This window comes from Erpetoichthys calabaricus, chromosome 7 (genome assembly GCF_900747795.2).
Source record: "Erpetoichthys calabaricus chromosome 7, fErpCal1.3, whole genome shotgun sequence".
Lineage (NCBI taxonomy): Eukaryota > Metazoa > Chordata > Cladistia > Polypteriformes > Polypteridae > Erpetoichthys > Erpetoichthys calabaricus.
The window spans coordinates 118,620,600-118,643,432 of NC_041400.2; the positions used below are offsets into that span (position 1 = coordinate 118,620,600).

At 39.2% G+C, this 22,833-nt stretch overlaps 1 protein-coding gene across 2 annotated transcripts in view; it reads left to right on the forward strand.

Moving 5' to 3' along the window:
• mcc (MCC regulator of WNT signaling pathway) overlaps positions 1 to 22,833 on the forward strand; it is a 596,286-nt gene that overhangs the window by 536,482 nt on the left and 36,971 nt on the right. For both annotated transcript variants that reach the window (XM_028805279.2, XM_028805281.2), the window contains 2 exons: positions 14,899 to 14,999; positions 17,551 to 17,734. In XM_028805279.2, coding sequence (XP_028661112.1) covers positions 14,899 to 14,999; positions 17,551 to 17,734 — 285 coding nt within the window. The remainder of the gene's footprint in view (positions 1 to 14,898; positions 15,000 to 17,550; positions 17,735 to 22,833) is intronic.

The window sequence follows — 22,833 nt, forward strand, 5'->3', positions numbered from 1 at the left end:
GATTGATTGATGCTAATTAATCAGTTAATTAATTATCAGTGTTGCATTTGGCAATTTCAATAATTAAGACACATGCCTAGGAACACCAAATTAATGTAGTGAAAATAATGTAAGGGATATTAACATCTGGCCATCCAGGGATTTCTGCTTCACTTTCCAGTTGGGAAGCCAGAAATGTGAGGAGCTCTGTACAGTTTATGAATATGGTTCATAAATCAATGAAAGTCTAGATTAAATAACTTTGACTTTCTTTGTTATAACCCAAAATACTCTTGCTGTGATAAACTACATAATGCAACTTAACATAAGGATATTAGAAGATGGATATATGTATAAGTATATACTGTATATAGATATAAATGTACATAGATATTTAGACAAAGGGCAATCACAGACAACACAAAACATAAAAATGCAATAATTTAGTTGGACTTTTTCTCACACAGGCACATAACTTATGAATTCTTATCTTTCAATTTATGCGGTAAAGATGGAAAAATTCTTTAGCTAGTTACAAAGTTTCTAGTGCTTGCACCATAAACGTGACATTGATTTGCTCGTAGTCTGTATTGGTTTATTGTCCTCCACTCACACAGTTTGTGTGTTTCTGTGTGTGTGTGTGTGTGTGTGTGTGTGTGTGAGAGAAAGAGAGAGAGAGAGATGCTGCTCTGAACTTCCTATTGGATTTAGGGAGAGTAACATTTAATATCTAAAAACTTATCCTTCACATAGGCTATTACTGTTCAGTTACAGTGATACTAATACCATACTTCATAATAAGTTACAGTTAATAGTTCTCAGAATCTGATTAGGTGTACTTATGGTTTGGTTTAGGCAATGCTTTGTTCCTTTTCTGTTTGTCTTTCTCCAGCACACATGAAGAAAGTTAACCACACTTCTTTTTCTTTGGTCAGGAAATCTTCTCCTCCTTCACTTTGGTTCCACATTCAAATTGCAGACAGTACTGCAGTTTTCTTTAAGGAGGTTTTTACACAATGGCTTCGACTGATAGCAACTGCTGGGCAACTGGTGATCAGTCAACTCCTGCCAGTAGGAAGATGAATGTGTGACTTTTATGTACATGCACTTACTCTTCTTTAGCAAGGTTTGGACTCATCATACTCCAATACAGACAAGTCTTCCACTCTTCCAGTCCAGCATCAGGTTTCCATTTGATGTAACAGGGATCGCTATGACCTTTGTTACTGCCACGCCCTAGGCAATGGGGTACCTGCTATAGAGAACAGATGTTATGGCCAGTGCTTGCAAAGGTTTTTAAAGTAAGGAGTAAATGTTTTACCATTGATTTCTGGGGTGCACATAATCCCAACCTTTTGGTTGACAATTGGTGCTAGGTTTTGTCCATCAATGAGTAAGCCAGTAAGCTTAACATGCATCACAGGAAAATTAATGGAAGGAATTATTAGGGATAAGATTGAGCAACACCTGGCAAGGACAGGAGTTATTCTGAACAGTCAGTGTGGGTTCAGAAGAGGGAGGTTGTGTTTTACTAACATGCTGGAATTTATTGATGAGGCAACAAAAGGATATGATCAAAGTGGAACATATGATTTATATATGATATGATTTATCTTGACTTTCAGAAAGCATTTGATAAGGTGCCACATGAGAGGTTGGGCATCAAAATAAAAGAAGAGGGAGTTCAGGGTGATGTTTTTAGATGGGTGAAGAATTGGCTCAGACGCAGGAAGCAGAGGGTGATGGTGCGAGAAACTTCATCAGAATTGGCCGATGTTAAGAGTGGTGTTCCACAGTGGTCAGTGCTGGGGCTGCTGCTATTTTTAATATCTATAAATGGTTTAGGGTGGCACGGTGGTGCAGTGGTAGTGCTGCTGCCTCGCAGTAAGGATACCTGGGTTCGCTTCCCGCGTCCTCCCTGCGTGGAGTTTGCATGTTCTCCCCGTGTCTGCATGGGTTTCCTCCGGGTGCTCCGGTTTCCTCCCACAGTCCAAAGACATGCAGGTTAGGTGCATTGGGAATCCTAAATTGTCCCTAGTGTGTGTTTGGTGTGTGGGTCTATCTGTGTGTGTGTGCCCTGCGGTGGGCTGGTGCCCTGCCCAGGGTTTGTTCCTGCCTTGTGCCCTGTACTGGCTGGGATTGGCTTCAGCAGACCCCCGTGACCCTGTGTTAGGATATAGCGGGTTGGACAATGACTGACTGACTGACTAAATGATTTAGGTAGGAATGTAAGTAACAAGCTGGTTAAGTTTGCAGATGATATCAAGATAGGTGGATTAGCAGAATCCGTTACATCATTACAGAAGGACTTGGATAGCATACAGGCTTGGGCAGATTTGTGGCAGATGAAATTTAATGTCAGTAAATGTAAAGTATTACACATAGGAAGTAAAAATACACAATGGGCAGTCAGAAAATCATTTGTACACCTTATGAGAAGGATTTAGGAATCATAGTGGACTCTAAGCTATTGACTTCCCAACCGTGTTTAGAAGTCATTAAGAAGGCTCACAGAATGTTAGGTTATATAACACGATGTGTGGAGTACAAATCCAAGGAGGTTATGCTCAACCTTTGTAATGCACTGGTGAGGCCTCATCTTGAGTAAGGTGTGCAGTTTTGGTCTCCAGGCTACAAAAAGGGCATAGCAGCACTAGAAAAGGTCCAGAGAAGAGCGACTAGGATTATTCCAGGGCTACAGGGGTTGAATTATGAGGAAAGATTTAAAGAGCTGAGCCTATACAGTTTAAGCAAAAGAATATTAACTTGTTAAGGGTAAATTTCACAGAAACATTTTACACAAACAACAATAGACACTTGGAATAAGCTGACAGTAAGACTTTAGGGACTTTCAAAACTCAACTTGATGTTTTTTTGGAAGAAATAAGTGGATAGGACTGGCAAGCTTTGTTGGGCTTGATGGCTTGTTCTTGCCTAGATTGTTTTAATGTTCTAATGAGTTATAGTCCTTTCTCCCTGAGATAATATTTAGATTGTGCATCACAGAGACATCTCTTGAGTATCACTTTGTCTGTGATTAATCAGCCTTTATCAGATAAAGCCCAGAAACCGCATTCCAAAGAGACCCTGTGGAGAGAAAACTAACACTTTTGCTGGAATTAAGAGTATCTGGCAGTTTGCTTTTTAGCAAAGTTCTTGGTTGCCAAAGCATAGCAAAATGGGTAACGCCAATCTGTCCTACAGCTTGTTGTGCTGTTTATGGCCTGTTTTCAATGTTCCTGTCTTTAGCAGTGCCTAAATATCTGTAACATTCAGAAGTAAAAAGAGGAAAAGGAGTACCACTCAATTTGGTTTCTTCCATTACCCTTAAGCACTAACACTACAGGGTTATAAAAGTAGAAATAAAATAAATAAATTGATTATTGATCTTGATATTTTTAAATTGATCTTTTTTTATAAAGATGATAGTAACAATTAATGTTAAAATGAAAAATTCTTTCCTTCATGTCTGACCAATTTCAATATGTCAAAACTAACCAGTGTCATGGTCAATGAGTCAGGTAAGCTGATTTGTTTTTTCCATTAAATAAATGAAGTTCTGTATTTTAGTGCATTATTGTTTCTCATGACATTGGTGAGTGGTGATGTTCTGCACGTTGGTTGGACATGCAAGAAAGATTTCCACTGTACTCTGTAGACATTACAATAAACTTCTTCTTAAACTCGATGTTCCTTTTAGCACTGCTTCTGTGCTCCTGACCTGACAGTTTTTGGAAGGAACCCTAAGAAAATCTCCAGTATAGCTAGTATACCGTATATTGTACTCAGTAATAACTGTCTTGACTAGAACAATGACATACTCTTAACTATACCTTTTGCTGCACAGAATATTTGTCATTGCTGCTGTTTTGTACATCAATTGCTTTTGAAGATTTTAATTATGCTAAAAATGATTTTGATTTTAGTTTTGATTGTTAATCACGGTTCTCTATCACTGTAGACAATGGGTATATATCATGAAGTAAAAACAGAGCTTCTCTAGTTGAAACTGATGAATAGCTTTGTCACAAAGGCACAAAACAATGGATAATTAAAGAGAAGTATATGCAGGAATGAGCGCATCAAAGGGTGAAGAGTTAACACATTTGTAGATGGCAATATTCCAAGTCCAAGCAACCAAGAAGTATTTTTCAGTTTGGTTTTGATTCTTGAGACTTAGACTTTCAAATCAAATCTTACATGGATCAAATTCAGCTTATTTAATGAGCTTTGAGAATAACTGCAAATTTCACTTGGGATCATTTGGGTGTGCTAAACATTAATATTACATGGACCAATTTATCTAGTTTTATTTGAATCTGTGATTTGTGACCTGCAGGTAAATTCTCTTGGTGTGCATTCAGATGAGAGCCCCTGTGGCTGCTGGTGCATTTTGTCAAGGTTGTTTTGCATTTTTGTGATCAGTCTTAATGACCAGCAGTCAATCCTGAAGGCAGTTAGCTGAGCTTATGCATTCATTAAGACTTAAACGCATGACATTTTTATTTTTTCAGAATAAAGACAATAAGTAATGAACATACCCCACGGCCTCTCATTGTGAAATGCCCTACTAGCTACTTCATGTTGATGTAGCATTAGAGTAATACTTTTTGCTGGCATTATTAAATGTGAACAAGTAGGAAAAATGACATCTTCAACTTCTATCCAAACTTCTCTCATATATAAAATTAGTAAATGTAATAAGAAGGAGCAGGAGTCCTTTTCAAAACAAATGCATGTCAGCCAGGACTTTATCTTTTTCCACGTAATTGCTGAACTATTTCTTCCTGTTAGTTTAATGATATTATCACAATTTTGTTTAGAACAGACCACACAATAATAGAGTGCTTAGCAGTGCTCCAGAGATCTGAGTTCAGTTTCTGGCCCAGTCATATTCTGTTTCAGTCTTGCCTTGTTTATGCGCATTTCTACTGTTAGTCTACTTCAAGTTTAAGGTCAAATGCACAGGATGCAATGAAATTTTACTTGCATGTCCAATCACAGAAATAAATTACAAAGTTTTACAAACGTTATCAACAGCAGAGGTCAGATATTGAAAGTACATCCTTAATGAATACCAAATGCCAAAAGGTGCTTATTCACAGATTTATTGTTGAGTAAAATGTAGCACTGAACTTGCAAAGTCCACACTGCACCAGTCACTGCTCGGCCAGCATTTTACGGGCTAATCAGTTTTCTCGCACAAGACTTTTATGTTATTTAACAATGTGTATGGGTATGTGTGAGCATGCCCTGTGAGGTGCTGGCATCCAATTGAGGTATGATTCCTGCTTTGCACCCACACAGTATTGCTAGTTGCTCATAATGCTGTAGAAAAAGAAATGAATGGATAGAATTGCTACTGTTTAATTTCTCAAATGGAAATCTTTTCTCAGATATTTTAAGTAGTACTAGGGTGTTGTACCATGTTAGCCATTGTGAATGTAGAGAAAATCGAAGCAAAGTGACACCTTTTATTGGCTAACTAAAAAGATTACAATATGCAAGCTTTCAAGGCAACTCAGGCCCCTTCTTGGACACAATAGAACCATTGTGCTGTCATACTGCACCACTGTATTGCACCTCTCTTAAAATATTGGCAGTAGTTATCTTTATTTCTTATATAATCTTCAGTCATTTAAAACAAATAGCTTAAACACATAAAAGATAAACAATGACACAGCACTGAAAATTTAACAAACAAAAATCAAGTTCAAATTGTCTGATCAACGTGCAAAACGTGTCATGACTGGCACAGTACCAGTGGAAATGAAGGGGAAGAACGTTTATGACAGAAGCCAGGAAGCACTTCTTTAATCAAAATGTTGTGGGAATCTGGAACAAACTACCAAGACAGAAACCTTGACAAACTTTAAGGAGTATCTAGTGAGATATTTCAACAGCTTAGCTATTGGCTAAACAAACAAGCTTGATGGACTGAATGGTCTCCTCTCGTTTTTAGAATTTCTTATATTCTTAAGCTTAACCTCCATCTCACACTCACTGTGTGATGTCAGGAGTCACTTGGCTTGCCTCTGCTTGAATCTGTTTTCTATATTTAAAGCATTTTTCATGAAAGGTGATATATTTTATGCAGTAAAACCTTGCAAACTGAGATAATGAACAGACTCTACAGGAATGCTCCACGTATACAAATGGGTACATAAAGTGCTTTGGTATGCTGGTCACCATGGCCAGTGCTATATAACTTCTTTGGTCTGTGCTCCCACAGTGGGAACTTGATAACCACAGCACAGCACGAATAAAATACTTTGAAATGGAGTTCACCATGAAATGTGCTTCATTAAATAAACATCATGGTTGTGAATTACATTATTTTACATTCCAATTTGTCCAGTTACAGGTGAAAGAATTCCATGTTCTTATGTTCAGTAAACTTTACTTGTGTTTTTGTATGCAGTAGGTCAAATGGTTAGGGTGTGGGGGAAGGGGCTCACCTCTTAGTGCTATAAATGCATGTCAAGATATACGAGGGGGGACCCAAAAATAACAAGAATTTTTTTTTTTAAAAATCGTATATTTCTCTAAACATTTCCAAAATTTTATCAGCCTCAAAATACTCCCTCGAGACATATGTTTATCTCACTGCTTTTCCATTGTTCAAAACTGTTCTGAAACTCCTGCAAAGTGATAGCGCCTCCGTCGTTTGCTTCTTAACCTCCTCTATACCCTGAAAACTCTTACCTTTAAGATCCCTCTTCATTCTTGGAAATAAAAAAAAATCACAAAGTGCAAGGTCCAGGGTGTAGTGGGGTGGGGGGACCGTTGTCATCCTGTTTTTCGTGAGAAACTGCCACACACTCAATGCATGTGTGGACGGGATCATTGCCGTGATGCAGAAGCCACTCACCTGATCACCGCAATTTGGCTCGTTTTCTCCGCGCTGCATCACGTAATCGCTTGAGCACTTTAAGTTAAAAACCCTTGCCTGGCTCAGAGCTTCTTCTTTGAAAGCTCCTCGAAGCATTGTGACTGCTGTTTTCCCCAAAAGGAAACAGAACTTGATACAAACACGCTATTCTTTCAAGTCTGCCATCACAAAATCGACGAAATTGGTAACAGAGGCTCAATAAAAAAAAGTTAAACTGACCTTACAGACCTTTCCCCAAGGACGCCGCTTGGCCAAATGATGCAGAGGGAAGTCTAGTGCACGCACCGAGCGGCAAACATCAGAACTAACACCCCTCCAGCCTCCAGAAAAAAAATTCTTGTTATTTTTGGGTCCCCCCTCGTATCTGTTGTGCATGGTGCACATAAAGCCATTATACTTCAGTGTTAGATGCTGCCTTGTTTTTTTGCAAAGGATTCACACAAAAAAAAACATCCCAGGTTACACATTTGACACTGTGATAACTGCTAGTTGCCGGCCATGAACCCTCAAGGTCTGTATTACAAAGGTAATAGAAGTAGTTCCTTTTCAGCATGAGTAAATAGAAGAACTCATATTCTTGGCAACACAAAGACTGCCTGTAAGCACTGCAAGCAGCGCACTTCCTGGTGACGTCAGGTAAGCTTTCTCTATCGCTCTTCCCTAGCTTTTCATGCAGCACTGCCACTATATTCCATCCATCCACAGTGCAAATCCAACCAACTACAGCAAGCATTTTGTAGTGGAATCAGACCAAAATCTGTCTGAGGTCACACATTTTACATTGTGGTAACTGACAGTGGCCAGCCACAAATGCACAATGTGGATTACAAGGGCTCTCAGCTTTTTTGCAGCGTGAGTGAATAGAAGAACTCCTGTTCTCAGCTGTGTACAGAGTACCTATAAGTATTATAAGCAAAGTGTTTCCACGTGACGTCCATTGATATCTCTCTGTCTCTCTCACTCCTTCATTCCCCACATTTCGGCGCAGCACTTGTCACTTCCACTACACTTGGTTAGTTTATTCTGTCAGAACTGATACGTTATATTTACATTTTTTATACGGGCAGAACAAAGTCACTTCTCAAGCACAGCACGTTATTTACATCCTCTGCATTGTAGTGGGATGGCGTCATTGTGTCTCTGATTATCACCTCCTAGATTTCCATAAACAATGCCTCCAGCGCAGCAGATCATTTTTAAAATGTACTTAAAGCCTCCACATACAACACATTCTTCTCTGCTCACTTTGTTTAACATTAAGGAGCTCCATTCCTAATAAAATAAAGCTGTGTGAACATTAAAATGAGATGTGCCCATCTGGAGTGCATGAAGCAAGGAAAAAAGAAAGTAAAATGATGCATAGACATTCAGTTTATGATGGGCTGTATGCCATTTGTTGTTTTATATTCATTATTGTGGACCTGGAGAAAGCATATATCAGGGTGCCTCGAGAGGAGTTGTGGTATTGTATGAAGAAGTTGGGAATGGCAGAGAAGTATATAAGAGTTGGATATGTACAAGGGAAGTGTGACAGTGGTGAGGTTTGCAATAGGAGTGACAAATGCATTCAATGTGGAGATGGGATTACATCAGGGATCAGCTCTGAGTCCTTTCTTATTTGCAATGGTGATAGACAGGTTGACAGACGAGATTAGATAGGAGTCCCAGTGGACTATGATGTTTGCTGATGACATTGTGATCTTTAGCGAGAGTAGGGAGCAGATTGAGGAGACCCTGGAGAGGTGGAGAGGAATGAAGGTTAGTAGGAACAAGACAGAATACATGTGTGTAAATGGGAGGGAGGACAGTGGAATGGTGAGGATGCAAGGAGTAGAGTTGGCAGGGGTGGATGAGTTTAAATACTTGGGATCAACAGTACAGAGTAATGGGGATTGTGGAAGAGAGGTGAAAAAGAGAGTGTAGGTAGGGTATAATGGGTGGAGAAGAGTGTCAGGAGTGATTTGTGACAGACGGATATAAAAGTGAAAGGGAAGGTCTACACGACGGTAGTAATATGGGTTGGAGACGGTGGCACTGACCAGAAAGCCAGAGATAGAACTGGAGGTAGCAAAGTTAAAGATGTAAAGATGTTAAGATTTGCACTGGGTGTGACAAGGATGGATAGGAATAGAAATGAGTACATTAGAGGGTCAGCTCAAGTTGGAAGGTTGGTAGACAAAGTCAGAGAGGCGAGATTGCGTTGGTTTGGACATGTGCACAGGAGAGAAGCTGAGTATATTAGTTGAAGGATGCTAAGGATAGAGCTGCCAGGGAAGAGAAAAAGAGGAAGGCCTAAGAGGAGGTTTATGGATGTGGTGAAAGAGGACATGCAGGTGATGGGTGTAACAGAACAAGATGCAGAGGACAGAAAGATATGGAAGAAGATGATCTGCTGTGGCAACCCCTAACGAGAGCAGCCGAAAGAAGAAGAAGATGTGATAGACTATTTCACAGATTTCTTTTGAATGTGAAAACATAACCACTTATAGCTTTTCCTTTTGTTTATAATTAGTTATTAAAAGATGCACTTACTGTACTTGAGTGGTAGGTGAAAGAGGTTTCAGGATTACGGCGGTGGCAGTGGCTTGGAAGTCACAACAAAGGTAGAGATGCTGCTTGTGGTTCAATTCAGGAGAGGAGGCCTGTTCCTGTTTTGAACCCTTGAACACCATGCAGACATCCTGGTTTTATTCATGCCATGCTGGGGAAGAACATCTGAAGAAGTTTGCATGTGTCATGGCAGGGTTCTAGCACGTAGAAAAGCATGTAAGCCGGGTGTACAAAGGAGCCACAACAGAGTCCTGAAAAGTCCTGGTATGAAAGTGAAAGCAACTTCACTGTGTGTGCTGGTGTGTGTGTGTATGTGCCGGCAGCCACGCACATGCACATGAGTAGTGACACCCAACAAATACAAAGACTTCCACCTAGATCATGGACAGAAGGTGCTGATTGGGTTATGCCAGGCGGGCATTAACGATTGGCCAGGTAAATCTGCCTGGCATATAAAACTGAGGGATACCAAGCAGGAGTCATCTTTTGACCGTCTGGTATGGGAGAGAGCAAATGCAGAGCAACTTAGGTGCAGTAGCTAATGAGAGCATTCCTGTATGTGGAGAGTTATTTATTTTTCCACTGAGTTTTTCTTGAGTTTTTGTGCTTGTGCCATTTTTCCACTTTTACTTTGATAACTGTTTTTTCTGTCCTCTTATTTTTTGCTTTTAGAGGAGGAAGAAGGAGACTTGTCTGTTTCTTGTCATTTTTTTATCACCTTTGACTTGAGCCATCATTCGGTGTCATAGGAGATGATCATATTTAATTTGATGTGCAGGACACCAGGATTTTTTGATTTTTCTGGCACTGTAATAAAGAATTGTTTTCTTTTTGACTGTTAACTTTGAATCTGTGCTTTCACTTTCCCACCACTGGTCCATTCAGGTACGTTACAGACACCCAGAGTTTGAGCGTCTGCAGAGGTGCCAGTGCACAGGGCGTCACATTGTAACCTAGAATAATAAGGATGGTAATCCATTCATCCAATTTCCATCCCGCAATTAACACAATTCAGGGCTGTGAGGGTCTAGTGTGGGTATGTAGGCGAGTGAGAAAGGGTTAGTACCTGCCTTGTGCACAATACTGCGGAAAAATGCCTTTCAGCCCTCCCCATCATTCTCAATGCTAACACATCGGTTTTTTTACTAATTTCTTAACAGAAAGCTTATTCCATGTTTGATGCATGTGACATATAGAATCTGACTTGGATTGATGTAAATGGCAAATTTGATTTATTTTTGCAGATTATTCCAACTGTTCGCACCAGTGACACAAGACTAATAATATTAAAAATTTTACCACAAAGATAGAAGATACCTGTCTAGACTTTTTTGATGTAATATTTGAGAGTATACATTTAAAAGTAAAGTAGCCATCACTTATTAACCATTAAAGTTCTTTTAAATATAAAGGTAATTGGAATACACAGTGCTGGGCACTGGCACAGTAAATGCAAATGTTGTGTACTTTGAGATTTATAGCCAGATGAAGACAGAAGAAATTGTTAATCAGTTACGGTGGTGCAGATGAATCGGTCTACAGCTGATATTTATGTTAGATAATGATATTTTGCCCCTTGAGGAAATCTAAATGTTAGCATGATTAGATTCTCCTGTCTAGTAATATATTATAATGAGAAGGTTATACTAAATAAACATCACTTCATATGTGCTGCTCACTCAATAACAGGCACCAGGCAGTATTCAGTCACAACAAATGCCAGGTTATCTATCAATATATTCTAAAACTTTCAAGAGACCCCATCAGTGCTGCCTCCAGAAAATTCTGTATACTATATGGGTGGATCATCATGCCAAACATCTTCATCAGGGTAAAAATTGCTAAAATCAAAACCATGATCCTACAGAACTGACTTTGCTGGCTAGGCTACTGCCTCAGAATGGTGGACTTGCATCTGCCCATACAAGTCCTTTACCCCAGATGAGGTGAAGTCAGGATCTTAATGCGGTGATAGGAAGCTTTTTCCACTCTAGCTGGAGGGGTCCTGTCACAGAACATCCCCTACGGCAAAGCAAGATTCATCACAGGAGCATAGCCAGCCTCCTGGGTGGGGTGGGTCTTTTTTCTTCCAAAAAAATTACTTTTTTTAATTAGCTTACCATTTTGTTCATTTTCAGTATTAGTTGTGTATTTGCCTGGCCATAACGTTTCTTGTGAAAAGATTCAAATAAACTGAGATACAAGATAGGCCTTTTGAAACTGAAATTTATTATTCAGTGCATAGCTTCATCTCAAATTAGTATCAAATTAGTGTTAATTTCAAAGCAAAATGCAGCCAAAATTTTTGTTTATAACTGAACTACATAAATAAATCTTGTAAAATAGAACACAATATTTGATAACACTAAATAATAAATGCTAATATTGTTTGTTATCATGAAATGTTGCATTAGTGTTTTATTCGGTTTCAATAGTGTACTTTTAATTTGACTTTTGCAATTGCCTTATTTTTAATGGCTGTATATTTCATAGTCAGACCTTTCCGGACAGCACGTATCAAAATAGCTTATTATTTATTTTAAAATGTCTGTTTTAACCTGGTTTTGTTGTCTTATCAGTCAATTTTAGTGCTTTGAGTACTGAGAAAAGCGCTATATAAATGTAATGAATTATTATTATTATTATTATTAATCAGCCTTTTGCATACCTTTTCAAAATATGATGACTCATTTATATACAGTATATCATTGCCCTTTTTCATGATTATTTATTTAATAAATATCTTTTTATTATTTTCATTTGGGCACAAATGGCATCTCATTTGCTCCTGCCAATCGAGATTACCAGCCTAATTTAACACCCCACACCCTAATATTCTGAGGTTCTTTCTGAATCACGAGGGACACAACTGACAAGTCACAACAGTAGCAAACTCGTGTTAACTAGCAAAATATTAGCAGATGTTACATAATGGCTTTCTTGACTGTTTGCAACTCATGGAGCTGGCTAATTAGATGACAGTTCAGCTACAGTAACAATACATTTCAGAATGCAGAAAGTCCTACCTTGTGTTCCTGATTTTCGGAATAGCTGGGAAAATTGGTTCCTTTTTTTCCTCGCTCCTTTCATTCTATTTTGAAAAATTGCCAGTTGCTCCAAGAGTACTATCATGAGTATAAAATGGTGACTATGCGTATATTACTAGTGGTTTCATTTTCTGTATTTATATATTTTGTATTTTTAATTAACTCTCTAAGGGCTGAATATTTTTTCCAAAAAACGCAATTTTCTGAAAAGCTCACAAAGCAATGCTTTCACACAGAAATCAACATAAATGTCTGTTGCTGCATGCTGTGGTTGCCAGTTTGCCAGGAATGCGTGGCAGGCTGGCTGCCAAGCTGTCTTCATATGGCGGGGGGGGGTGTTTTTGGCAGCGGTGGTCACGGTGCATCGCGTTCAGCTGGGGACCAATCAGTTGATGCTGGTACCTCACATTCGTTTTTGACCACTTTTATCAAAATTGGAGCATGACAATATGTAAAACGTCAACCAGAGTATTTTGCTTTATGCATTCGTTTTAATCTCTCACCAGATGTCGATGCCATTTTTGCCGTTGTTTGCTCCTAGCTACTCACACGAGCGCAGGGAACTTTGATCAGACCAATGAAGCTAACTTTCCTTCCTGCAAAGACAGATGAACTAAAATATAATGGGTGGGTTTTGTCACCATTTACAGTTGATTACCACTGTCAGCCCCACCATTTGATAAAAGTCGACATCTGCCCTGAAAGAGTTAAAATCCAAAGGGTATTTAACAAACACTATACACTTATTATGATTTGTTTTTTTGGACCTCTAACAATTTGGGTTGGGTCACATGACCTACCCGAACCACAAGCCCCTGCTATAGCCCTGCATCAAGTGGCACTTCAGTTTGGAACCATATGTTTATCTGTTGAAGGCATCATCATTGAGAGAAGAGGAAGGAGAAACAACACTTGCAGAAGCCACTCACAAATGGAACCTCATACACTCACCTTCAGAAATTCAGTGGCTTGAAGAATGGACTCCTCAGCCTTCAAATGTCATTCTTATATTGAGTGAAAGCCAAGACAAGAGAGCAAACCCACACACACATTCACAATGAGATCATTCACCCAGGCTTTCCTCTAACCGAAGAAGCCACAATGAGGCTGGTTCTAGGTGGTTTTCCATTACTACAAAAAAAAAAACTATGGGAGGTATTATTTGAATATTGATGGAATAAAAAACAAATATTCGCCTACTTACCCACATCGAAGATATGGAAGAAACTGCTGCAATGCTAATTGTTCATTCTGTTCCTTTCTCCAAGTTGTATTGAACAAGATTAACAGCCCAGAGTACTTACACTTGTGACTGCATTTTTCGCAAGAGTAAACCAATGTAAATAACTAAAGTGAGAATTTAAAAACAGGGCCCATAACTACAATGCTTTGACTAGATTCTTCTCTTTTGCATTACACAAGCTGAAACCAATTAGTGTCCATAACATTCCCATTGACAAAGATTCCACAAATGGAGCCAGAATCGCATGAGCCATGAAATTTCATAATTGGTTCCAAGAACCTTTACCGAATAGACGATAGAGGTAAACGGCAGTCAGCTTGAACTAATTCCATCTGATTTCTGGTGCTCGTCAAAAAATAGTATTAGAGTGTCAGCCATTGGACAAAAGAAGGAAGAACAAAGGCTCTGAAACAAAGAAACACAAACACAGAGACAACCTACAAACTTGAAGCAGACGTTGCCCAAGCCCCTGAAAGAATCTCTTATCCAGATTAGCAAAGCTAAGCACTATTCTGTCAGTCCATCCAATAATACTTCCTTGATTATATTAACTGCATTTTTTTTCCAGACCCTTCTTTTATTTGTAAAATACAAACATCCTCCGAGAGCAACTTCTCCCAACCATCCAAGAACAGTTTGGTGACGAACAATGCCTTTTCCAGCATGATGGACCACTGTGCCATAAGGCAGAAGTGATGAGGAACAAAACATTTAAATTTTGGGTCCATGGCCAGGAAACTCCCCAGACCTTAATCCCATTAAGAACTTGTGGTCAATCCTCAAGAGGCGGGTGGACAAACAAAAACTCCCAGCATTGATTATGCAAGAATGGACTGCCATCAGTCAGGATTTGGCCCAGAAGTTGATTGACAGCATGCCAGGGCGAATTGCAGAGGTCTTGAAAAAGAAGGGCCAATACTGCAAATATTGACAGTTTGCATAAACTTTATGTAATTGTCAATAAAAGCCTGTGAGACTTATGACTTATGTGACAAAAAGATATAAAAACACTAAAGCAGCAAACTTTGTGAAAACCAATACTTGTGTCATTCTCAAAACTTTTGGCCACGAGATATATGTATTTCATATTTTAACTGCTTCTTAATGAACAAGAAAATGTGAGCCCTTCATTGCAGGGGGTTAAATGCCTTTATGAGATGAAGTAAATTCTTGTTGTCTGTTTGCAGTGAACAGTGCATTGAAGCTTACGAGCTGCTCCTCGCTCTGGCAGAGAGTGAACAGGGCCTCATTCTTGGACAATTCAGAGCTGCAGGTGTCGGATCTGTGGGTAAGTTTGTTGAAATTCGGTGACACAGAATTCACTGCACATCCTTTATATAATTTAAAACCAGCCACATGTCATCCACACGTCTGGTATTTTGAATTTAAAGTTGAGATTCTGTATGGTACTAGACATGTGGGCCTTGTCAGAAATCTGGATTAATCTGTGTACCTGAATTCAATTTATTCTTGCTAATCATCTACACACATTGTGGGGGTAGAGGGTCTTAAGTCTAAAGATCAAGTGCTCCATATTCATGACAGAGACTTTTTGGGACATAATTCAATTAGATGTTCAAAAAGCTTTGATACAGTTCCACACCAAAGATACATTTTGAAACTAAAACAATAGTCAACAGGTTAACTAACAAAACAAAAAATTTCATTTTAGCTAATCAGCACTCAGGGGTCCTGTCCATTAACTGTTATTTTTTTAATTTATATTAAAGATGTTGATTCTGGACTAGTTAGTAAACTTATTAAATTTGCCAATGAAACTGAAATTATAGGGATTACAGATAATAAGGGGATGGCAAAAATCTGGACTATCTCTAAAACTGAACAATATTTGGAAAATCCAATTTATTGAAGTAAGTGATACATGAAGGCAAAAAGAATGTTAATTATAAATACAAGATGAAAGACACTGTCTAACAGGAAGCAATCTGTGAAAAGAGGTTTCATCTTGGCCACCATTTCCCAACCTGTGCACCATGGCAGCATTGCAGTTGAGGGGTGTCCAGATGAAACACCCACCCCCCCAACCTCTTCGACAATTGTGACAATGGCCGACCCCAGACGAAACCCCATTTACCAGTCTGATGACTGCACTCATTTCACAGTGGCAGCATCACAGGTGGATCATGGCTGATCCTGAAGAACCTCCCCAACCCCTGCTCTGACGATCATGCTGAAATCATCATGGAGGAAAAGCATTGACGATCGCATTTGATCCATCTAACAGTCTGACATTCTGGTGATCGCGTGGAACCCTTCCCCTGCTTTTGATGATTGCGCTTGATTCACCACCCCAATCCCCCCCACTCACAAGGCTGTGACAAATTTACAGAGGGTGACCCCTAAAACACTGAAGTGTAAAAAACTGGGTTGTGGCAACACAAAGATTGGTCTGAGAAACTCTGATCTAGGCATTGTTCAGAAGCAAATAAAAAGGCACAACTAAAACAATTAGTTGTTCCTCAGTAATTCAAGGAATGTTATGCTTGGGCAATATAATGCATCAATAACCCACATCTGGAGTATTATATGCAGCTGTTACCATTTTAAAATGGTAGTAACTGAATCTGAGCAGAAGGGAGAAACCAAAAGCACTCCATGTCTTACTCTGACAGGTTCAGGGAGTTAAAACTCTCCAGACTCGGGCAGAGGAGGCTATGTGGGGACCTAATCCAGGTCTTCAAAATTCTCCAAACCCATTGATAAAGTTGATCCAGCTGAATTCTTTTAATTAAATACCATATTACATGTTCAAGGACACCAGTGGCAATCAAGGGGAGGCGTATTTAATGGTGAAACCTGGAAGCACTTCTTTACTCAAAGAGTTATGGGAATCTGGAACAAAATATTGAGAATATTGAGTCATATACTGTAGTTGAAGCAGAAACCTTTACAACCTTTAAGAAGTACCTGGATGAGATATTGGGACAGCTTACGTATTAGCTAAATAAACGTGTCTGATGGACTGAATGGTCTCCTCTTGCATGTAAAATTTCTGCTCTATTTAGTATTTTTATACAACACAGTATATCCCAGTATATACTGTATAAAGATAATATTACCCTTGCACAGCACAGCAATATGAATATTCAAAGGCACTGCAGCCATCAATTTGGGTCAAGTTCATATTTCCAAAAAGAGTTTTCATATGTTTTCAATTGCATATTTTCTAAAAGGGTCTGTCGGCCTGCAGTGTCCATAGTAAGAACACTTGGCAAACCTACTGCACCTAATAACTTTTTTGTTGTATAAATGTATTAATCAGAAGACATGTAGTATAAGGCAGCTCTCACTTGAAATGTTATTGGAGCAAAGGCAGTATTTTTACAAGTGGAAACCAAAAAGCATAAACATCCTTGTGTGGAAAGAAAAAAGCCATTAGTATTAAGACTGCAGTAGCATAATGAACTCTGGAAGCTTTGTAGTCAAACAATGAAGTGGAGCCCCAGATTGTTGATTACACAAATTGAAATTCTGCTCGACTGTATCCTGTCTTCTGTGCTGTTTACAGATTCCTTTTTAAACAATCAAGTGCTCTTTGTTAGCGCTGCCCTTGTGTTGACTCTGGCAGCTATTTTATAGTCAGATAACTACTACAGTAAGTGAAGGTTACTACAATTTTATTTTTAACGATGTCCAATTTGTTTTGCATAAACAGCTTACTTATTTATCCTTTCTGAATGACATGAAGAGTTCATGAATATTATCGCAAGTGGATGCTATATGACAAAAGTCTTGGCATACTATGAAGCACCTACCTGTCTGTACATTTACAGTAGATGAAAAATCAATATTTAGATTTACTTTTTTTTTTCTCCCAGGTGACCAAACAGGGGATGAAAGTGTGACTCAGATGCTGAAGCGGGCTCATGATAGCAGAAAGACAGCAGAGAACGCTGCCAAGGCACTGCTGATTAAGTTGGACGGCAGCTGCGGAGGAGCCTTTGCAGTGACTGGATGTAGTGTTCAGCCTTGGGAAAGCCTGTCTTCTAACAGTCACACAAGGTAAGACATTCAGATGAGAAACAGTAGCTGATGTGCCTGGTTCTGTCTGAGTGCATTGGTATAATGGGTTAAGGTACTGTTTTGTCTTGGTAGAGTAATATACAGGGTAGGATTCAAAAGTAATGAGCCTTTGTTCAAAAAGACAAATTTATTGAGCAAATCGGTACAATTAATTAATAGTCTTCAAAAAAGGCACCTCCTGCATCAGTACACTTTTGTAGGCGGCTTTTCCATGACTCGAAGGCGTCCACGTAGGCCTGTTCCGGGATGGCTGCAAGGGCTGCCTTGACATTTGCTTGGATGTCCTCGATCGAGTCGAAGCATTTTCCTTTCAGCACTGATTTTAAGCGCGGAAACAAGAAGAAGTCAGACGCCAACACGTCCGGACTGTAGGGAGGCTGGGGGACCACCGGAACGTCCTTGATGTCCCTTCGCTTGCGCGCGACGCTTCTTTTCAGCCTTTTCAGGACTTCCAAGTAGTAAGCAGCATTCACGGTCTGTCCTTGCGGGACAAACTCATAGTGGATGATCCCCTTCACTCCGAAGAAGGCAATGAGCATGGTCTTCGTCTTCAACGCGTACCGTTGCTCTAACGAACTTTCCATTCCGCCGTGTAACGCACTACCGCACAGGGGTTCCCGTCAAGGCCGATCCTACCGCTCCGAAAGCTCGGAGCGGTAGGAGCTCCGTTGCGTTGTGAAGCCAACACCCACCGTCGCCATCGCTGGCAAGTGGGGCGCGCGGCGAGGTACGTTCGCGTCAGAACAAAATGAGGCTCATTACTTTTGAATCCTACCCTGTATTCCTCTATTTTCCCCTTTTGTATTATTAATATGTAGCCTTTGTCAGAATGCCTCAAATCTCCCAGACTTGCCATTGTTTATAAGGTATTGTACCATATAACTTCTCCCCACCTTCCCTTCTCATTTATAACATTAGGCAATTAGGTGTAGTAAAAGACAAAAAGGAGTTAAGTTACAATTTAAATAATTTATTATTGATAATATTAATAAATAATAACAATATGCAAAGTACAAGTGAATACTGGCAACCATACAACCTGATAAATGGTGATGTATAGTGTCAGGTGGCACACAGACTTGTTAGTTACTTAAAATGTCTCTAGTTAAGGCATCATTTGTGGTCAGCTTTCTTCAGAACAGGCCTCAATATGGCTGCCGAGCTGTGCTCTTCATTGTGTTGTCCTTTTCAGTTCATGGTATGAGATGGTCTTTCTTCAGTTTGGTAAGAGAGAGAGAGTGAGGTAAAACAAGCAAATTTATAGGTTTTCTGTCCAACCCTTAGAGCCAATAGGGCGTCATGTTACTTAAAGGCTTCTGATACAAGCCAGTTCCAAACAGCCATACTTCAGACCAATATCTTCACACCTGCCCTCCAAACTATATGTTAAGGTGAAGCTTGTCAGTTTGGCAGTCTGGCTTTCCTATGGTGGTTGACTGAGAGACTTCAGCAGAGAAATATTGGCCATACTGGTTTGAGACACTTCCCCCAACCATGTCGTAAAATTACAAAGACTCTTTCCTAAAAGGGGGGAAGGCGTTCTTAACCATCAAACCATTGCTGTCATTATCAGTAATGTAACACTAATATTACATTGCTTTATCTAAGTTACAAATAAAGATATACAAAATATTTGTCAACTTGTATGCACAATTTCACATCACAACAGGTACATAAGCAAATATTTATGTTTTTTAAGTAGTCACTCTTTTGTCATTGCTGGGTGAAATGCTAGTGCCCTAACCCTCATCTACACTAGCTGTCTAATAACAACTACAGTGCTCTCAAGAATGTCAAGAATTTGTTCTTTTTGTATGTGATTAAATTCCATATATTATGATAACATCTTCACAAAAAAGTTTCAATGTTATTGCAGGAGGCAGCACCAGTGGTGGTATTTCATAATCATAGAAAGATGATTCAAAGTTGATTCATTCAATATTGTGTGGCCAGGTGCAGAAATGACAAGTCATGAAAAAAATACAAATTTGGGACACCAACCAGGTCATCCCGTTTAATTGAATAATATCCAATAAAAAGCACGCCTCTTGACATTTGTTCAAGCAGCCCCTGGGGTAAAATTGTAACAAAAGTATTCAGCTCTTAGCGGCATAATTGAGGGTTGTTTTACTGGAGAACCATCTGGTACGTTGGTTTGAATGCAAAAGGCCAGGCTTTCTTATAGTGGTTGAACCAGAAGGGGCGGGGCTAAGTGCCCTCAATGGGCGGTTTCTCAGAGCTGTGGGAGGACAAGGAGTAGAGAATGTTAGCAACAGCCCCCTCTCAGCCCAGCCTGTTATGATGAACCTTGATCGAGTTCACGAGGAGACCCTCTGATGTTCATGCGAGACAGTTGATTTAATATTTCTGCAACTACACTTGAATAAATGACTAACATCAAGAATCAGTAAAAGTGAAAAAGGCCTCCTCAGTTGTTTTCTTTCTATTATAATCAGAACAGCAATCAGCTTTCACAAAAAATTGTGTTTCATTCTGTTTCATTGTGGCTTATTTCTAGTACACTTATTAAGAATCGCCAGGTTTACAATAGCGTTGGCTATTTAAAAAATGTAAGGTCTTGCTTTGATTAAAAAAATACAGTGTTATCAGTTTATTTCAGGGTTATAATCAAGTCTACACAGTGCAATTCCTATCTGCATGATTGGCCACCACAGAGCAGGCCGCCCCTGTTCTTTTCCGGCTACACAAATCTTGCTCCATTGATTACGTGTAATATTCAACCACAAATCCATCCATCCGTCCTTTTCCTTAAGCTGCTTATAATATAACATTACAAAAAATAGGTAATGGTAAGCAAAACAGCTAAGTTTCCTTTCACATGCAGTTTTGCAAAATGTATGCTAAACTTAATTTTGCATTTGATTTTGCAACAAGAAGCTCACTAAAAGGGTGTTTTGCAGCTTTAAAAGTTTTTGGTGCGGGGTTGAAAGAAAGGAACATTGGTCCTTAAGGGTTTGGCAACACAGTACACCCCCTTTGGATCTGTGTATTTTTTAGAAAAGGGAAGAAATAAACTGAGAAAAACATTTTGGAAATTTAGCTTAGATAAACACAACAAGATGAGACATACTCTTACACAAAAGCTGTAATCCAACAAGACAATAAAGTTGTTTTCCAGATTAGTTGAGAAGAAACGCTGCACCTGTAGTCTTAGATGAGATCCCACTTTGCCTCGTACAAAACTTTTTTGTGCTGATAACGTTTTTCCACTCATCAACCCCTGTGCACTCCTGCTGCCTGATGGGAATTGTAGTCTCCATGTGGGCACTGTTTTTTTGGGTTACAACCCCTATCCTTGATATGCTGTATAGCCCATATTTTAAGGTGAATCAATGGTAAAATACATGCAACATTTCACGAGAATTGGTTTAACTGTTTTTACATGATTAGCAAACAAAAAGAAAAAACACTTATGATTTTATTTATAAAGATATGTCATATGCACCTTGAAAAACCCATTTCATTGCTCTCAGCAATGAAATTGATATTTTTCAAATATCCAGGTAATTCTAGGCTTGCTACAATGAGCCCCGGTAGCTCCCATTTGTATGGTAGAACAGCCTAGGCAATTTTAGTCTCCCTGGAATTAAGTAAACCTAACATTTGCAGGTTTCATTGTAATAAAAAAGTTTTCTCGCTGAGCTATAAAAAACAACTTTTACAGTTTCAGCATATGAGACCAAATAAATAGCAGATTACGAGAAGATGAATTCATAGTAGTCACAAATGATTGTTTTTAGCTAAATATGTCAAAACTTCACCAACGGGGAAGGTAATCTTCACTTACTATAATATAATAATCGAGATAGAATTTCAAGGTTATTGAGCTCTTATAACTAGTAATTGTACCATAATGTGTTTCATGTTTCATGGTATTTTAGCATTGCAAATCAGAATAAACAAATTATTACATTTCCGAAAAGCAAAGTCTCAACTGATGTGGTAGATCCTCTAAGGCATAAACTGTGATAAACTTTTTTCATGCATGAAAAGTGGAGAAACATTGGAATAGTTTCAAAAGAATACATACATAATACACTGGAGAATTTATGCCAGGGCTTTGAAGCATTACATTTTATGGTTACTGATTAAGTGAACAGATAGGGATAAGAGTAAAAGAGCACCGTAACTCCTAGAAAAATAATAACAGAACTGACTGTAAGGCTTATCCTATTCACCGATCCATCTGTTTCTAGACCTACATAATCCAATTCAAGGTCATGGATCAAAAGTATGAAAAGATCTGCTTAGGTCCTTAACCTTTGAGCTTCTAGATCCCAATGTAGTCACTGAAGCTCTCGATGACCTTAAGCAGGAGGTGTCTTCACATACCTTTTTTTTCCGAAATTAGTGATGTGACAGGTAGCAAGTGAAAACTTCAAAATTTAAGTGTAACCTCTGTAAAAGGAATCACAAAGACAAAAAATAGGTGTGGGGTTCCAACCCCATATATTGTAACGAATAGTGCTTCTATGCTGAGTAGTCTCAAAAGGCTGTGTCCAAAATGGGACTGATTGGGAAAAGCGTGGCTGGTTTTATAGGTGACAGATAGGAAGAGGAGAGTCCAACAGGGAACAGGCAGAAATGAGGTCAGTAGATAGAGTGTGTTCTGGAGACAGAAGTGGAACCTGGTTGGGGTTTAGGTTGTCTTTTCTTCTGGTGATCTTCAGAGGAGGGAAAAAAGACATTAGTGCACTTTGTCAACCCATGACCTGATGTTTTACCCTTAGTGAAGCTCACTGACCACCTCCCATGTGCACATGCGTGACACCTCTCAGTGCTATATACTTAGTTGGGCTGCATTGTGGCATAGCAGACAGTGCTGCAGCCTCAAGGATCCAGTCTTTGAATCCCACCTCCAGATATGGATCTTGTGGAATGTGCACATATTCTCCATTGCTGCGTGGGCTTTTCCCCCAGGTACTCTGGTTTTCAACAGGACAGGAACTCTGAAAGGCACCTTGTAAAAAAGAACAGTCAAGAAGGACATAGGAGAGAAGAGGCACAGACAAATTAGTTCTGTTATATAATAGATCATCCAAATGTCTGGGCTCCAA